We start from the raw sequence: 17,438 nt of genomic DNA, 5'->3' as shown, positions 1-17,438 counted from the left end.
TGACCTGTCTTGGTAGGCTATTACTCTTTAAGCTGCTTATTACTCTTTTATTGCTTGTTTAAATTAGAAGACATTCACACACATGACTGCTTGTCTCTCGAACTCAAAGACCACTGATTGTGTCACATGACAGAGCATAATAAAAACACTTAAAACAGAAATAAATTATTTTTATTGGAAAACATAAAGTTGAATTTGACACAATGGCAGTGCAATGAGAGAGAGATTACTGTCGTTCCTGATTTAAGCCCACCTAAATTCTGATTCACTAAATTATAAAACATAATTTTTATACTGTTTTTTTTTTTTTGTTTTGTTTTGTTTATCCTTACCTTGCCTTTCCTGGGTACATTTTACAGTTTAAACCACAATCAAATATATTTTACGAAGAAATGGATACCCAGTTTTAATCAACTTAAAAAATATCTTGTCAGAAGTGGGATTCGAACCCACGCCTCCATTCGGAGACCAGAAGACCCATTTTTCACTGGGAAGGTCTGAACCTTGAGTCTGGCGCCTTAGACCACTCGGCCATCCTGACAACTAAGCAGTGTTTGTGAATTTGTCGCTATCCATATTAATGAAAATGATTAATCTTCCTAAAAATGCTGTACATGATAAATCTTGCGCGCCTGTTCAAATGTTGAAAAATACTTAGGTTGGTACATTTGACTTCCCTAAATAAAATGCAACGCCAGTATATGCTAGAACTCAAATCTAAATATTTCTGTTTTCATTTCCGTTTTAGAAACTATTTCAAATAAGTGCACATAATTAAGGCTTTCAATGAGAGAAGAACGTTTATCGTTTTATCCGCGCAAGCGTAGCAAAGGGATCTGCGCATGCGTGTTGTAACTCGCGCTTACAACACATTCAACATGTGATCTGTTATTAAACACCACAGGGGCGTAGCTCTGATTTCCAGCGTGCTCGTATGTTATGACACTGCTCTTGACTGAGAACGAGTGAAACCCAAAAGATGTCTCTCTACCGAAACACAGTTTGGTTCCTGAAGGGTCTACAGGAATATACGAAGTACGTCATTATCAGTGTATTTTCATTTTAGCTAACTTAGCCTAACACTTTGATAAGCACAAATCATAAACGTCATTTACCATCGAAGGTTTCTGCAGTGCACCAGTTAAAATCTGATTAACCCTGCTCCTCATCAGGGGCGGCTATGAGGCAGCGGCGAGGCTTTTTAACGAGGCGGACCTGGAGGTGAATGTGAGCGGCCGCTCGTTCATCATCACCGGAGCGAACAGCGGCATCGGTAAAGCCGCCGCCTGCGAAATCGCCAAAAGAGGTGAGAAAATATGGATTTGTTAATTTTGGTTATAGTTTGTCCTTTAATAACTTGTCAACTTGAAAGTCTTGTGCATTCCATCAAAACCCAGTTAAGACTTTTAGGATAAAGTTTAACCAACAAAAAGGACGCAACAGTGACTCCTACTGGCAAAAGATGTGCAGTGCTTTTAAAAACAGCCATTCAAAGTTCATTAAAAGTTTATCTTTAGGTGGGACCGTACATATGGTGTGCAGAAATGAAGATCGTGCAAATGAGGCAAGAAAAGACGTTGTGGAGCAAAGTAAAAATGAGGTATATTTTCAGAAATACGTGCAGATAATTAGAAAATTATTCTACATGGTATAGGACAGAAATAGTGAATTCTAGTCTGAGTTTGTCTCTCATTTGCTTTCAGAATGTCCACGTTCACCTAGTTGACATGTCCAGCCCCAGGAAAGTGTGGGAGTTTGCTAGTGGATTCTCTCAGAATCACAATCTACATGTTCTGGTAAATGCACTCCAGGTTTAAGTCATAGCATCGTGCAATAATGAGCTGAAACAATAAGTCGTGAGAGCCTGTACACAAAGTAAAATCACATTAATGCACGTGGATATTGCTGTTATTATGTGGGGGCAACTGCACTTTGATAAATTTGTCAAATCAATTTAAAAAGATTAATAATTAATTAATATTTAACATTAATTATTTAAAAAGAAACAGATATTTCATCTTCCCCCAACTAATATATTTCATTGGTAACATGGCACATTTAATTTAGCATATCATATCGGTTTATGGTCATTTTATAACTGCTTTGACTGTGATGTGCATCGTCATGCTTTTACCTTCCTGTGATTTATTACTGTAGATCAATAATGCAGGTTGCATGGTCAATCAGAGAGAACTGACAGAGGATGGCCTGGAGAAAAACTTTGCGACAAACACACTAGGTAAGAAGGTTAATGTTTTTTTTCTGATCATATATTTTTCCAATATGGACAACAAAGTATGAGCTTTTACTGCAGTATTTTAGTTTTACCTGTTTTATACTATTGAGTTACAAAGGTCACGGTCCACCCCCTGTGGTAGAGAACGTTTTTAGTGCCACCTCTTGAAATCAAGGGTCAAGAAGAGATAAGAGAGACTAGTCGTCTCACTCATCTTGTGTGTTTTACAGGGATGTACATACTGACAACAGCGCTGATTCCCACACTGAAGAAGTCAGAGAATCCCAGAGTGGTGAGTGTGAAGAAATGCATCCTAATGCATGGTCAATAACTGTTTCCAGACACATTTATACTCACAATGTTACCAGAAATGAATGACTTAAGTGACATGTTTATGAAATTTATAAATGTTAAAACAACTTCATTAAAACTGTATTATTATTACTACATTTTTAAATTTTCATATTTTTTTATTAGTAATGAATGTTTCAGAGAAATTAATGAAATCATTTTTATTTATTTATTATTATTTTTGTATGTTATTTTTTATTTTTATTGTTTATTTTATTTTATAGTTATTTTATGAATTATTTTATATTTATTACAGATCACTGTGTCATCTGGTGGGATGCTGGTTCAGAAGTTAAATGTAGAGGACCTTCAGTTTGAGAAAGGCTCTTTTGACGGCACCATGGCCTATGCACAGAACAAGGTACTACTATAAACTATAAACTTACAATTTAAATCAGTAAAAACTTTGCAGTGCAGCATCTGTTTTATATGTATATTATTGTTTGGCTTAAAAAAATCATTAACTAAAAAGCATACAAAAATGTAACCGTTATGCTTTTGGTGGCTTACCAATCCAGTCCATCATTCACTGTTAAAATAATAGCACAATACAGTGGCACAGATTCCAGCAGCATCGCCACTCTGCCTTTGTTACAACCCCAATTCCAGAGAAGTTGGGACACTTCCTTTTAATTACAATGTTTCATTGTTTGGGAATTGAGGATACTAATTGTTGAAGTTTTGCAAACAAAATTTTTGTCCTGGCTGGCATTGTCTTGATCTAATAACCATGGACTTCCCATGAAAAGCATCATCTTGATAGTAGTATGTGTCTCTGTACAGTCCCAATATAAGCCTCCATGTCAATGGTACCTTCACACATATGCCAGTCACCCATGCTGTTTGCTCTGCTGCACCTCCATACCATGACAGACGTTTGCTTTTGCTTCTGTCGCTAACGAAAGTCTGGATGGTCCCTTTGGTCTTTGGGACTGAGAATGCGAAATTCGTTTTTCCCGGAAACAATTTGAAATGTGGACTCATCTGAGTACAGCACACATTTTCACTGTCTTTTTGGCTATCTGAGATGAGCTCTGGCCCAGAGAACCCGGCAGCATCACTGCATAGAATTGATGTCTAGCTTTTTCCTAGAGTAACAGATATTCAAGTTGCATTTCTTGATATGCAAATGACAGTGGTTTTCTGAAGTACTCCTGAGCCCATTTGGCTATATTTAATACTGCGGCAGCAAGACGGTTTCTTATGCAATGCCATCTGAGGCCTCAAAGGTCAAGCACATTCAACTGAGGTTTTCTGTCTTGCCCTACATGTACTGTGATTTCTCTGAATTCCTTGAATCTTTTCACAATATTATGTATGGTACATGGTGAAAGACCTAAGTTCTTTTCAATTTTCCATTGCGAAATGTGATTTTTGATTTGTTTTACATTTCTTTCGCGAAATTTGTTCATATTTACAAAATACATTTACGTTGGTCAGTGAAAACTTTGGAAATCTTTTCTTTTTACTTTTGTCAATTAAATAAAAGTTAAAGAGAATTTACAAATCACAGATTCTTGATTGTATTGCATTTTACAAAACCTCCCAACTTCTCTGGAATTGTGGTTGTACATTGAACGTTATAATAGTCATTGTAACCTGATTCACTGTCCTCATATTTATGCAATTTTTGTTTTATTTAGCATGTTTTTAGTAAAGAATCTGGAGTTATTTAATGCTAACTGTGATCTTTTTCAGAGGCAACAGGTGATCATGACAGAGCAATGGGCAGCTCAGCACAAAGAAATCCACTTCTCGTCCATGCACCCAGGCTGGGCAGACACCCCAGGTGGGCAGCATGTGTGTGTAGTGTACATCAGCTGCAAGGAAATATCTTGATTGATACAGGAATCTTGCGGTCTCAGTCAGAAAGATCTTGTTTTTGTTTCATCTACAGCGGTGCAGTCATCCATGCCTGATTTTCATGAGAGAATGAAGAATAAACTCCGTACTGAAGCTCAAGGTGCAGACACAGTGGTGTGGCTGGCCATATCAGATGCTGCCAGCAGACAGCCAAGCGGCCTCTTCTTCCAAGGTCAAGCATCTTTATAAAATGTGAAAGCATGCTTTAGTATGCTGTACACATCATCTATAACATGTCTTTGACGTTGCAGACTAAATCTCTCTTTAACATGTAACTGAACTTTGCCCTCTGTTTCACAAACTAATTCATCTGCAGACAGAAAAGCGGTTTCTACGCATCTGCCTCTGGCCTCCTCCAGGTCTTCACCGGCTGAAGACCAGAAGCTGATGAGCAAGCTGGAAGAGCTCGCTGTGAAATTCAAGTGTTAATTGTTTGGGTTAGTTGGCAAATTCACAGAAGCCATCATTCCACACACAGGCTGTGATATTCATTCTCAGTAACGGTGAGAATTGCAAAAATGCGAAAAGCTCATGAATACTGCAACAAAACAGCTTACCATAACAATCTGAAATGTTTCAAATATTTCAAACCTGTTGTCTGTTCTTCAAACAAATACATTCCTAAGCATTTGTTTGAGGCAAGAAACTAGTACATCCACTTTTTGCAATGGCAGTTTTTTGAGTTTCTCGATCTTTAAGTAAAATGACATCTGTGGATAACATTACGCAAATGTTCTGCATTAATTGTTTGCAGTCTTACCTCTTACATGAATGTTGAAGCTGCTGTGCTAAATGACTAGAGCAACCTCAAGGAATTGAGTTTGCATGCTTGATGAATCAGACAACTGTTGCAGTATGGAAATAGCAGATTATTTTATTCATAAATCTAAAACTGCTATTCCAAAAAACAAATGGCCATCAAGACTCAGCTGTCTGAGAACATGATATGCAAAACTACCTATAACTCTTATTCAAATTAAACAAATAAATATGAAGAAATATTCTAGACCTGCCCCTTATATACACTTACAAATGGGTTTGTAGTTAACTAGCTAGTTATTAACTAAAAATTACTTTATTTTTGTCAATTTGTTACAGCTGACGTGATTCCTAATTAAAGATAATAATGACCAATTAATCTCTCTGTCTCAATCTTTTAGGGAAGTCATTATTATATGTTTATTATTTTTATTAACTTTTATTGTTTGCCCAAACAACTGATAAAATCCAAATTGTGTTCATGGTGTTTACATGAGCTGGTAGCTGAGACTAAACCACAGGACTTGAAATGGTTTTTATTTATAGAATTAAAGAACCATTACAAACAGTAAAAGAATAACAGTGTTGCTCCAGTTACAAAAAAAAAAAAAAAAAGACTTTCACTCCAGTTTTTACTTACTTACTACCGTTCAAATGTCTGGGGTCAGTGAGACTTTATTCTTAAAAGAAATCAATACTTTTATTAATTTTTTTGTTACAAAAGATTTCTTTTTCCAAGTAAATGCTTTTCTTCATCAAAGAATCCTGCAAAATGTATCACTATTTCCACATAAATATTAAGCAGGACTTGTTGAGCTTAAGAGACTCTTTTCAAAAACACAAAAAACTGACCACAAACTTTTAAATGGAAGTGTACTTTAAAATGGACATTTTTGTCAAATTGGTCCTTTTTAAAAGCTAACAGGCAATCCAACCTCCACATTTGTGACCCTGGACCACAAAACCAGTAAAAAGTCACAATACATTGCATGGGTCAAAATTACCGATTTTTCTTTTATTCTAAAAATCATTAGAATATTAAGTTAAGGATATATTATGTTCCATGAAGATATTAGTCAATTTCCTACCACAAATACATCAAAACTTCATTTGGACAACTTTAAAGGCAATTTTCTCAATATTTTGATTTTTTTTTTAAATTATTATTATTTTGCACCGTCAGATTCCAGATTTTCCTGTCCTAACAAACCATACATCAATGAAAAGCTTATTAATTCAGCTTTCAGATGATTTTAAATCTCAATTTCAAAAATGGACTCTTTTATGACTGGTTTTGTGGTCCAGGGTCACATTTGCAATTACACTGTTACAAAGTAAAGCATCTTAATTTTGTGGCATTCCTGCTGTTTTATTTATCCATACCATGTGACCATTCAGCTGTAATGTTTTACCCACTGTGGCTTTACAATGAGCTATTAACAATGCCCAGATGTCCACTTGCTTAATTCAACATACAGCAAAAAATATGCCTGACAAATAAAGTCAAAACTTGTTTTAAACCACCACCATAATATTTTCTGATCCAATGAAAGAATTAAATATTGTGAATGTTTCTTATAAGTAATGAGATGTCTATGAAACATCAGCCTAATAAGATCAAACACAATATTATGATAATTAGCATTATGGAATTTCACCCTGTGTAAACAACAACATTTATGATTATGTGCATATTAAATCCTCCAATTAAATTCACTGGTGTTAAAACACCAGTAAAACTAAGTGCTTACATTTAAAGAGTCAGATGACCAGGAGGCAATAGCAGAGACTATTTTCCCACGCCAAAAACCACTGATTGAGGTGCAGTATAGGCACTTGAATATAAAACAGTTCCAGCATGCGTTGATGCAGTGTAACAAGGATTCATTTGTGTTTGGGATAAGACATAAGATGATGATAGAATGAGTGCAAAGAGTTTCACAGACAATATAACAACACTGGTTTATGTCAATATAAACAACCTGAACTAAGCAGATTTAAACTGGACAATATTTACAAGTTTGTTCCCATACCCCACGTGCACATGCACAAATACATACAATTACACAATGTCAGTTCAGTGTCAGGATATCCTTGAGTTGTTCCTCCATGAGATGAAGCTGCCCATGGAAAGTGACCTGAACTCTGAACGTTTTTCCACAAACACATGATTCTCAGTTCAGTTCTCAGCACTGATTCTTACTTCCTGGCTTCAGACGATACACAGGATTCTCATGATACCACTGGAGTCATGTCCCATAGCTGAATGTAAACACACCACAGATATTAAAGCTAGCTCAGTCTCTTTAGCAAACAGTGCACTCACAACTGAATGAGAACAGGTACTGACCCTGATGATTTTGTCTGTCCCGGAGGTGAGCAGCCAGCCCCTGGTTGGCTCATACTGCATGTGTATGATGCTGTGCTTACTGTCATGGAATGTTGCAGTGGGCGCCCGTCTGGACAAAAAGAAAGCTTTAGGTGATTCTAGCATGTAAGAGACTCAAAACATTGAAGAGAATCAAAATTGGACTTACTCCTCATCTGTAATGGAGTCGTGACAACTGTCACAAACCCGCACCTCAAACTCAAATCCCATCAGAGGAATAGTGGAGCGTTTAGAGGAGCACTTTCCACACACGGCCTGGCCACACTTCCTACAGTGATGCTGGGAAAGAGAAAATCAAGCTGCTTTATATGAGATTAAATTGTGGGCTGAAGGCTGAAGGCTGAATAACGGACTGCAAACTAAATCGGAGTCATATTTTCTTAAAATTGGTCTTAATGCATAATGCATTTGCAGTTCTCGTATAAATATTTTATGGTAAGATATTTTAAAGGGGTCCTATTATGCTTTTTCACTTTTACGTTGTAATAATGTAAAATATGTGAAAAAGAATTCGTTTTTCGAACATCCTAGTATGAGAGCCTGTTCTAGTACATCCCCAAAACCCCTTTAAATATAATTCCAGATATGTATATTTAAACTTGATTTAAGATATATTTTAAATCTTCATTCAATGTACTGAATATAAGTTTGGGGTTAGTATGTTTTATTTTTTTTGTTTTTAAGAAATTATTACTTTGATTCAACAAGGATGATTAAATCTAATGTATCAAATTTAATTTAATAAGAAACTTATTTTTTTAAAAAAGTGACAGTAAAGACATTTAAATTTTCACAAAAGATCAAATAAATGCTGAACTTTCTATTCATCAGTGTATCCTGAAAAAAAAGTATCAAGATTTCCATAAAAACGTTAAGCAGCACAATATTATCAAAATTGATGATAATAAGTATCTTGAGCAGCAAATCAGCACATTAGAATGATTTCTAAAGGATCATGTGACACGGAAGACTGGAGAAATGGCTGTTGAAAATTTAGCTTTGCCATTACAGGAATAAATACATTTTTAAATAATAATATAATAGAATCAAATTGTAATAATATTTCACAATATTACCTTTTTACTGTATCTTTAACAAAATGAATGCAGCCTTGGTGAGCATGGCATCTTTCAAAAACATAAAAAAATAAATCTCACCGACCCCAAATATTTGAATGATTGTGTAGTATTATATTAAAAAGTCTTATCTTACACAATTTAGCTTCTCAACTAAATTTATCTTGTTTTAAGAACGTTTAGATTTTACTGTAAAACAAGACAAAATATCGATTAATAAACTGAATGTAATTTATATTTTAGTTTTATTTATTTTTGCAGTGGATTTGTTCACTGTACCTGTCGCAGGCCAATTTTCTTACTGTCCCACATCTGTTTAAAATTCCAGAAGAATGGCTGTTCACATTTCTGACACGAGTCACTGTCAAGCCATTCAGGAGTCTGAGACACAAAACAGATGAGGACATGCTTAAACTACGTAAACAGACATATGTAACTAACATAAATACCACATGAGGCAAGCCCCATCATACAAGACGCTTCATCTTTGCTCTACACAGTATCTCTCTCACCTCCTGTCGTGTGACATCCATGTTCCAGATAACTATTCCTCCATCTGAGCCACAGGAAATGAGCTGACGGGTGTGAGGAGCGTAACACAAACCCTGCACTTTATCACTGTCACACACACACACACACAAACACTCAAATATTAAGACCTGACAAGCGTGCTTTGCTTATTCTCATATCTTAAATACATGACAACAATTCATCTGTCTTACTTGTGTCCCTGCAGCTCAATGGCTGTGCCTTTGCGGCCTCCAATGTCCCACATGATGATTGAATGATCAGAACTTCCAGAGAATAAAACCCTTTGCACAGGATCCCAACACAGGGCTGTGACATTGCCTGCACACATATACACTCACAGTCATCGTTGAAAGATTCAGATTCAGGTACAGAGCAAGTAATGGAATTTGTTTCCCTTATACAATATTTTATGGATGTAGGCATGAAGATTAATATATTCATGTATCCTGAGGTTATGAGGACTTTAAGGCTACTCAGGTGGGTGACAGTATTGTAATCCAAGCCACTAGGGGACGCCAACCACACTAAAATGATTGAAGGAGGTCATTTATCATAAATGTTAACCCTTGGTACACTTTAGAACAAACAAGACTTGTTTGTTGTTTAATTTGCTTTTTTGAGCTGACCAACTGCTTTCTCTTTTTGCCATGTTAATGATTCATGTATCAACCTATTAGCTGCTTGCTAAGATGCTTATTTTCATGCTACCACTTTTTTGGTCTTCTAAGAAAGATTTTGTCAATTTTTTTTTTTTTTTTGCTCTCTGCTGTTTTTGTTTGTAACTGAGAAGCCCAATTAAAGGGATATTTCACCCCAAAATTAAAATTCTGTCAGTAAATTCAGTAATTCTGTCTTAATTTCTCACCCTCATGTTGTTCCAAACACGTAGGACATTCGTTCATCTTCAGAACACAAATATATTTCTGATTAAATTTGAGAGCTTTCTGACCCTGCATAGACAGCAAGGGTACTACCACGATCAAGGCACAAAAAGGTTAGGACGTCGATAAAATGGTCCATGTGACATCAGTGGTTTTGTCCATTATGGTACACAAAGCACACCAAAAGTATTCTCAAAGCTTCATAAAATTACGGTTAAACCACTTATGTCACATGGAGCATTTTAACAATGTCCTTACTACGTTTCTGTTCCCTGATCGTGGTAGTATCCTTGTTGTCTATGGAGGGGCAGAGAGCTCTTTGGTATAATCAAAAATATCTTTATTTTTTGTTCTGAAGATGAACGAAGGTCTTATGGATTCGAAACAACATGAGGATGAGTAATTATTGACAGAATTTTCATTTGTGGTTGAACTATACCTTTAAGTATTTATTTTATTTACCTATTTCAAGTGTGAATCTCTACATTTGGATTCAATAGACCATCTAATGGCAAATGTATCTGGGCTAAAGAGTGTATTTTATTGTGTGTTTGTTCTTAATGTGCTGTTCGCGTACGCACCTGTGTGGCCTTTAAACGTGGTGACCAGGCTGCAGTTGTCCTGCTCCAGCTTTAGGATCGTCACTTGACCGGAATGATCTCCAACGAAGGCATGTCTGGTTTCCACATCAAATCTTACATGGATTGTCAAGAAGCCAATGCTATATAACTTCTAAACCCCTCCCGAATGTCATCTATTTACACAATTACCATAAATTGCACCAAAATTATTTTTTACATAAATATATAAGATGTTTTCATTTAACCAAAAACAAAATTAAAGTTTCTTTAATTAATTTTGGATAATGTAACTTTTTTTTGTTCTTCAGGGCATTGTGTTTCTGGGTAATAAATTAAACCAGTCGTAGTAAAGTTTTTTGGGGGCAACAAACCACCTCTTAATATTTCAGCCAAACCAATTTTGCATATTGCCACTTTAAGATATTTATGGTAATGATGAAGTGTGTCCATACTGCTAACGTTAACTCCTCCTAGTTTATGTATGCTGTGTGCACAAAACCACAGAAACCACATTCCTACTGCATTAAAGGAATGGGTCACCCAAAATTGACAATTCAGACTTCATTTACTCACTACTCATGTCGTTTCAAACCTGTTTGACCATCTTCTGCATTACATAAAAAAAGAGATTTTGAAGAATGTTGGGAACCAAACAGTTTTGATTACCATTGATTTCCATTGTATGAAAAAATAAATAAATTAAATTAAATACGGACGCATTCCTCAAAATAACATTTCCAAAAATGTCATACAGGTTTGGAAACACATGAGGGTGAGTAAATGACTGGATTTCCATTACCCCTTTATCTAATCACATTTCACACACTTAACATTTAAGTAAATTATTGGTGTTTTTGTTACAAGAAGAGCAGTAATTTAAAGAAGCTTATTTCCTATAATAAAGCAAAAATAAAATAAGTCAAATTGACGCAAAGCAATATGAAAACACTGAGAGTGCAATGACTGATATTTTGACTATAAACTTGGAGGTTTTTGTGCGATGTTTCATATCAGGAGTGGCGTATGAATGGATACTGTAGTCCAGACACCCATGCTGTGGTCCTGTATGTGCCCAGCTGCTGTCCGCTCTCGGAGCAGTGCCACGTAAAGCTCTTGTCCTGACCCGTGCTTAGAATCCACTCCATCTCTAAGACAAACAGTACCACGGTCACGCCACCCTGATGAGCTAACACAAACAAAAGACAAGACACAATGAGCAAAGCACAGAGAGAACACTTTAACACATTCAAAAAAACAACCAATTAAGCTCTCATATATATTATGAGTATATAACAAGGCAGCAGATAGTCAAATAATCACAGAAGTGTAAATTCAGTAACAAAGGAGCAAACCTTAACCACAGCACTTAATATACTTCATGTTTATACTCTACGTGTGTATCTCTATCCATAACGGCATCATTTATCTTTGTTGGAAGCATTACATAAGCCACATGTTTTAAAGGTTAGCTAGTGGTTTCACATTAATGCCATTCTAGTCCATGACTGCACCCTGTGATTAAGAGCTGAATGTTCAGATTTAGTACTTCATAATTAAGCTGTCCTGCATATATATTGTTCTGTACTGAACTGAGCTGACCTGACCATTCTGTACATGGCTGAATTGACTTTTAGCAGGGAGTTTGATTGACAGGCGATCTGACCAATCATAACGCCAAATCTGCCATTTTTTTCTGACAAACAAACCAGACAGGAGAGTAAATGAATACTGGTTGACTTGAAAAGAAAGATTGTGATGCTTGAACATGTTCGTATGACTTATGTCAAATGTAATTGCTTAAGACTGCATTTGTGACTCACCCTGAAATGTTCGTGCAGGAATCATTTGGTTGTAGTCCTCCGATAAGACAAACTCCTGGTAAGAGAAACGCCAGGCTTAATGAAGCTTAGTAACGTATCTGAGAACCTGCTAGTGATATATTACTACATAGAAAACAGGTGTGTGTGTAAGAACAGTGTTTAATTAACATACCGATACAGTGCCATTTTCCAACCCTACAGAGATCCTCCTTGTCTCTGGGTTAAATGACATACATGAACACGCCACTGCAACATAAGACAAAGACAAGGAGTATGGGATTCTATCCAACAAAATCCGTTGAACAGCATTTGACTATAAATAAACACCCTGTACTGAGAGCCAGTGCCCCCACAGTCTACAATAGTTAACTAGAAAGCAAGCAAAAAATGTGACGCTATTACTGAGAAACGAAACTCCTGTCTGAATGGGAAAACAAGCTGAAGTTCATGTCCATACTGGTTTCACTTCATGCTTTTACTTTTGTAGTAAAATTCCTGAAGTTATGTCATTGCATGTCCCATAATGTTTAGATCTGTTTTGCTCTCAGAAAGCAGCACAGGATCGGTGCTGGACTGAGGACTCACCTGGCATTGTGTGAAAGACACTAGGCCAGTACTGACCACTGTCCCTCTTCAACCAAACACGGATTGTCCTAAAACAAATTGAAATAAATAATTAAATACAATAGATATTAATCTTCATTATAACATTTACAGACATGTATTCAACATACATTTTCTTACCAAACAGACATGCAGTACAGTAGACAAATTACCAGGACACACATCTAAGAATACGTGTCGTTGGCTAAGATAAGTCCTAATCACCTTAATGCCAAACATAATAAGAACTCAAACTAAATTTGGTTGCCAAGAATTAGAAACATTGCCAAGATCAGACAGGGTACTCAAAATCATAGGGCTGGTACGAAAAGGTGGGCCATATAGTTCACCGAAAAATTAAAATTAGCCCATAAATTACTCACCCTCAAGTCATCCTAGGTGTAAATGACTTTCTTCTTTCAGACGAATGCAGTCGAAGTTATTAAAAACTGTCTTTGATCTTTCAAGCTGTTTAATGGCAGTCAGCGGGTGGCCTTTGTTTACCCCCCGGAGCCGTGTGAGACACTTTTTTTAATGGATGGGCACTTTTTATTTAACTTCTTTTGGACTGAAGCACTCCAACACCCGCTGACTGCAATAACAGAGCATGAAAGATCAAAGACAGTTTTTAATATAACTCTGACTGGATTTGTCTGAAAGAAGAAAGTCATTTACACCTAGGATGACTTGAGGGTGAGTACTTTATGGGCTGGTTTTCATTTTTGGGTGAACTAACCCTTTAAGTGAAGAAAGGATTTCTGTTTTGCTTTGACAAATCTCTAAAAACAAAAATGATAACTTTAGAAAAAAAATTAGGGGCTGTTAAAAGATTAAAATACTTTAAAACATTTAATATTTAGTATTTTTTTCTACATAAAAACAACTTATCACATTTAGTTTGTTTTTAAAGAAAAAAAAAGTACAATTGTGCATGTATTGACATATTTCTGTACCATGCTCAACCTATTGTGTACTTCCCCACACAGTACAGCATACTACATAACTACTGAGTTCTCCTCTGGGCTGGTAGCGGAAGCTGTCATGGGTCTGACGCTGACATGACCTCTGCTGCTCTTTCAGAGGGCTTATTTGCATGAACTTGAGGTTGGCTTGCAAAGCCTGTCATATGACACTCATTACTTTGAGCTGCAAAACAATTCAGCTGGAACTAAAGTGCTGAAATCAATAGTAAAGACATGCATGCATTAAATAAAGATACTGCACTGTGGTAGTCTACGTTTTTTGTATGAAATAGGAGGGCACACTGCTGTGTTATTAACATATTAGTAAATCTGCTAACTAAAAAAAAAAAAACCTTTAGATTGGTTTACTAAATCCACTAATGGCACTTTCTGAATGTGTATTCTTTATTAAGATTGCGAGCCTACAAATCTACCAAGAGATTCCATTATTGTTTTCATCACAGTAATGAAGATCCAGATCCAAAACAATATAGAAAAAAACATGATAATAGCCGAACGAAATTTCGAGTCTCAATGAAAGACCCTATGCAATTTTATTTGTGTGTTGTCACTGATCATTTTACACACACCTAATTCTTCTGCCATTTCCCCTGCTTTTGTAAACGAGATTTTCCAGTTTATTCGCGAATGAGAAGTCTCGTTCAATTCCGCATCGGATCTTTTAGATTCAAATCAGCGACTTTTTCATTTGTTTGTATTTGTTCAGTAGTATACTAATGAAATACTTAACAGTCCGGACCTAAATGCTTTCTGTTGGTTTTTATCAGTCACTGAAGGAAGGAAAATGTAGTCACGCGTTTCAAAGAGAGGACGGTTCAGTGAACGAAACTGATTCGTTCACTTAAACGATTCTTTTAAAAACATCGATCCGTTCACGAACTATAAACCTCTCGCATAATAAAATCCGCAGGCAAATGCTCGCTTTACAGTACGCGCAAACCAAGTCCTTTGATAGCAGCTTCTTAAATGATCAGTGTTTGAATATTAAAGCCTCTTTACTACGATCCTCGATTTGCACTCTCTGTGTGATGATAACTGGGATTACATTTTATTCCTCCGAATATCGTTTATTAAAACAAAACAAAAAAAGGATCAATGTGTTTATGTATCATCGACTGTGTATGTCACATGCATTTTATATAACAGGTTATTTATTAATGTGCCGGTGCTGCTTATAACATGACTGTACAGATAAGGCGCTTTGAGTGTATTCTGCACTGTAACTCTAATAGCCTAATTGTTGTGGGTTTCTACGAGCGCTGACCTGTCTTGAGATACGCTGATAACCCCGTCCTCTTTGGGGATGATCACAGCCGTATTCACCACATCTTGGAAACCCTCGATCTTATTCAGCAGCACGGGTTTTCGAGTCTGCGGGCGTTGATGGATCTCTGCCGCCATGGCGCTGTAGTTTGTCCGTCACCTGCGTCCTCTCTCGGCAGCATAACACGCTGAGCGCAGGTCGATTATCAGACCTGCAGACGGTCAGGGATGCTGCAGGTCAGCTGATTAGCTCTCACACTGCCCTGCTGCTCTCACTCAAACACGATCTCTATGCCATGTTCCCTACAGACATGCCTCTCGCTCTCCGCGTACACAAACAATCCGCCTCTTGAATGAATCACAGATGTATGCGTTTGAGATGTGCAGGGTTGACTTTGACGAACACCATATTTGTAGAACCGGAAGTTGAAGTCATTTCCTTTTCCATTTGATTGACGTTTGTGGATGAACAAAGGTTCACAGCACCAAATTTTGTACAATTCTGCTATTTGTTAAATTAAAACAATTAAATTAACTCTTTATGTCTATATTGTTTTATTTTTTTTCTGAATACATGTTTCATGTTTAGTTTATTTATATAGCACATTTAAAACAGCCACAAATCTGACCAAAGTGCTTCACAGTAAGAAACATCATCAAAAATTTTGTAATACAAAAACTGTAACCAGAAAATTAAAATACAGACAGGACATAGAATAGATAAGAATATAATCCTAATAGGCCAATGAAAACAAATGGGTTTTTAAAAGAGACGAGGCCCAGTTACTGAGAAGGCATGGTCACCTCTGAGCTTGAGTCTGGTATGCGGAATTAAAAAAGGTTCTGGTCGCAAGATCTAAGGCTTCTCGAGGGGATGTACCGATACAGCAATTCAGATGAATAAACAGGTGCTTGATTGTCCAGAGATTTCAAAACAAATAAGATTTTAAAATGTATACTAAATTGGCAAGATCTAAGGCTTCTCGAGGGGATGTACCGAGTGACGTGATCCCTTTATTTCTTTTTTAAAAGGAATCTAGAGGCAGCGTTCTGGACCAATTGAAGACGGGCAATTTGAGTTTTGGAGATGCCACAGTATAAAGAGTTACAATAATCGAGACGCGATGTAATAAAAGCATGAACCGCCATCTCCAAAGTCTTGTCAGTGAGAAAGTGTTTAATTTTTGCAAGTGTATGGAGCTGATGAAAACTGGACCCAATCACAGTGGAAATTTGCTTATTGAATTTTAGCTTAGTTATCTAAAAGAACACCCAGATTCCGTACCTGCAAGGACCTAAAAGCCAATAAAGGTCCAAGGTCAAGATTAAGGGCTTTCATATTTTCTGATGGACTGAAAACGATCACCTCAGTTTTCTTTGAATTAAAGATAATAAAAAAAATGAGAGAGCCAGGATTTAACCTCGACTAAGCAAGATGAATACTTTTTAAATGAATACTTTGTTCTCAGCAACAAAACCACAGAGTGGAAATCATTCTATTTATAGTTCGGCATTATCATGTGGAGACAGACATCACAGAACTATTGTTCTGCATTACAGTTTGTTTGTTTTGAATACTTTTTATTTTTTTGATTTTTTTTTTTCATTTTAGTTTGTTTTTATTTTTTTTGCTTAATTTTGCAGATTATGTGACCAATAAACATGCCATTGTATGCACTGTATAATAATAATTATTATTACTAGAACTTCCTCATATTGCATGGGTAGGTTACATGACAAAGTGCTAATACTCAGACCAATAATACTAACTGGCAATCAATCAGCTGGAAAAGAAATAAAGAGTCTTTTCACTGTATAATAATTGCTTTCATTGACTGGATTTTATAAACCCTGCACAGTGAAATGATTATGTGTATGGGATTTGAAATGACATATTGATCTGACCCCCACAGTACCACAAAAAAAACACTTTGGATAATTTTTTTTTGATCATTTGCATTCTGCAATAAAAGAGTATTTTATGCCAGCTTAGCATAATATATAACATATATTAATACATTACCTATCTGAGAAAGAAATATGTTTTGTCTTAGAAAATAATAATAAAACAATAATAATAAAAATAGTATTTTTTCAAAGGG

The 17,438-nt window shown here is 36.1% G+C and overlaps 2 protein-coding genes and 1 non-coding gene across 3 annotated transcripts; 1 reads left to right on the top strand and 2 right to left on the bottom strand.

Moving 5' to 3' along the window:
• Nucleotides 1-428: 428 nt before the first annotated feature.
• Nucleotides 429-541, bottom strand: trnal-caa. The gene is made up of 2 exons: nt 504-541; nt 429-474 (listed from the first exon to the last, which is right to left on the bottom strand). It is a non-coding gene; the product is annotated as a tRNA-Leu (tRNA).
• A 320-nt stretch (nt 542-861) lies between these two features.
• Nucleotides 862-5,584, top strand: LOC109062519 (dehydrogenase/reductase SDR family member 12-like). Its single transcript, XM_019079611.2, has 10 exons — nt 862-1,035; nt 1,173-1,306; nt 1,518-1,600; nt 1,704-1,796; nt 2,158-2,239; nt 2,467-2,528; nt 2,844-2,948; nt 4,286-4,376; nt 4,485-4,622; nt 4,767-5,584. Exons 1-10 carry the CDS (start codon nt 980-982, stop codon nt 4,877-4,879), a joined length of 957 nt encoding a protein of 318 aa, XP_018935156.1. The 5' UTR covers nt 862-979; the 3' UTR covers nt 4,880-5,584.
• An 815-nt stretch (nt 5,585-6,399) lies between these two features.
• Nucleotides 6,400-15,734, bottom strand: LOC109096740 (WD repeat and FYVE domain-containing protein 2-like). Its single transcript, XM_042731263.1, has 12 exons — nt 15,338-15,734; nt 13,073-13,140; nt 12,660-12,733; nt 12,488-12,542; nt 11,703-11,853; nt 10,668-10,780; nt 9,397-9,523; nt 9,187-9,292; nt 8,954-9,055; nt 7,747-7,877; nt 7,560-7,668; nt 6,400-7,471 (listed from the first exon to the last, which is right to left on the bottom strand). Exons 1-12 carry the CDS (start codon nt 15,472-15,474, stop codon nt 7,442-7,444), a joined length of 1,203 nt encoding a protein of 400 aa, XP_042587197.1. The 5' UTR covers nt 15,475-15,734; the 3' UTR covers nt 6,400-7,441.
• Between the last annotated feature and the right edge of the window lie 1,704 nt (nt 15,735-17,438).

Source organism: Cyprinus carpio, chromosome B9 (assembly GCF_018340385.1).
Source record: "Cyprinus carpio isolate SPL01 chromosome B9, ASM1834038v1, whole genome shotgun sequence".
In the NCBI taxonomy this organism is placed as follows: domain Eukaryota; kingdom Metazoa; phylum Chordata; class Actinopteri; order Cypriniformes; family Cyprinidae; genus Cyprinus; species Cyprinus carpio.
Note: the sequence above shows the minus strand (reverse complement) of the source record. Positions and strands in the feature narration are given on the sequence as shown.

What these genes read in the sequence shown, in the direction of transcription:
- LOC109062519 (XM_019079611.2), top strand. Translation starts at nt 980, where the DNA reads ATGTCTCTCTACCGAAACACAGTTTGGTTCCTGAAGGGTCTACAGGAA. An exon ending in GGTCTACAGGAATATACGAA is followed by an intron (nt 1,036 to 1,172) that starts GTACGTCATTAT and finishes GCTCCTCATCAG; the next exon opens with GGGCGGCTATGAGGCAGCGG. An exon ending in AAGCGGCCTCTTCTTCCAAG is followed by an intron (nt 4,623 to 4,766) that starts GTCAAGCATCTT and finishes ATTCATCTGCAG; the next exon opens with ACAGAAAAGCGGTTTCTACG.
- LOC109096740 (XM_042731263.1), bottom strand. Translation starts at nt 15,474, where the DNA reads ATGGCGGCAGAGATCCATCAACGCCCGCAGACTCGAAAACCCGTGCTG. An exon ending in GCATGGGTGTCTGGACTACA is followed by an intron (nt 10,781 to 11,702) that starts GTATCCATTCAT and finishes AATCCATGTAAG; the next exon opens with ATTTGATGTGGAAACCAGAC. An exon ending in GGACAGACAAAATCATCAGG is followed by an intron (nt 7,472 to 7,559) that starts GTCAGTACCTGT and finishes GTTTACATTCAG; the next exon opens with CTATGGGACATGACTCCAGT.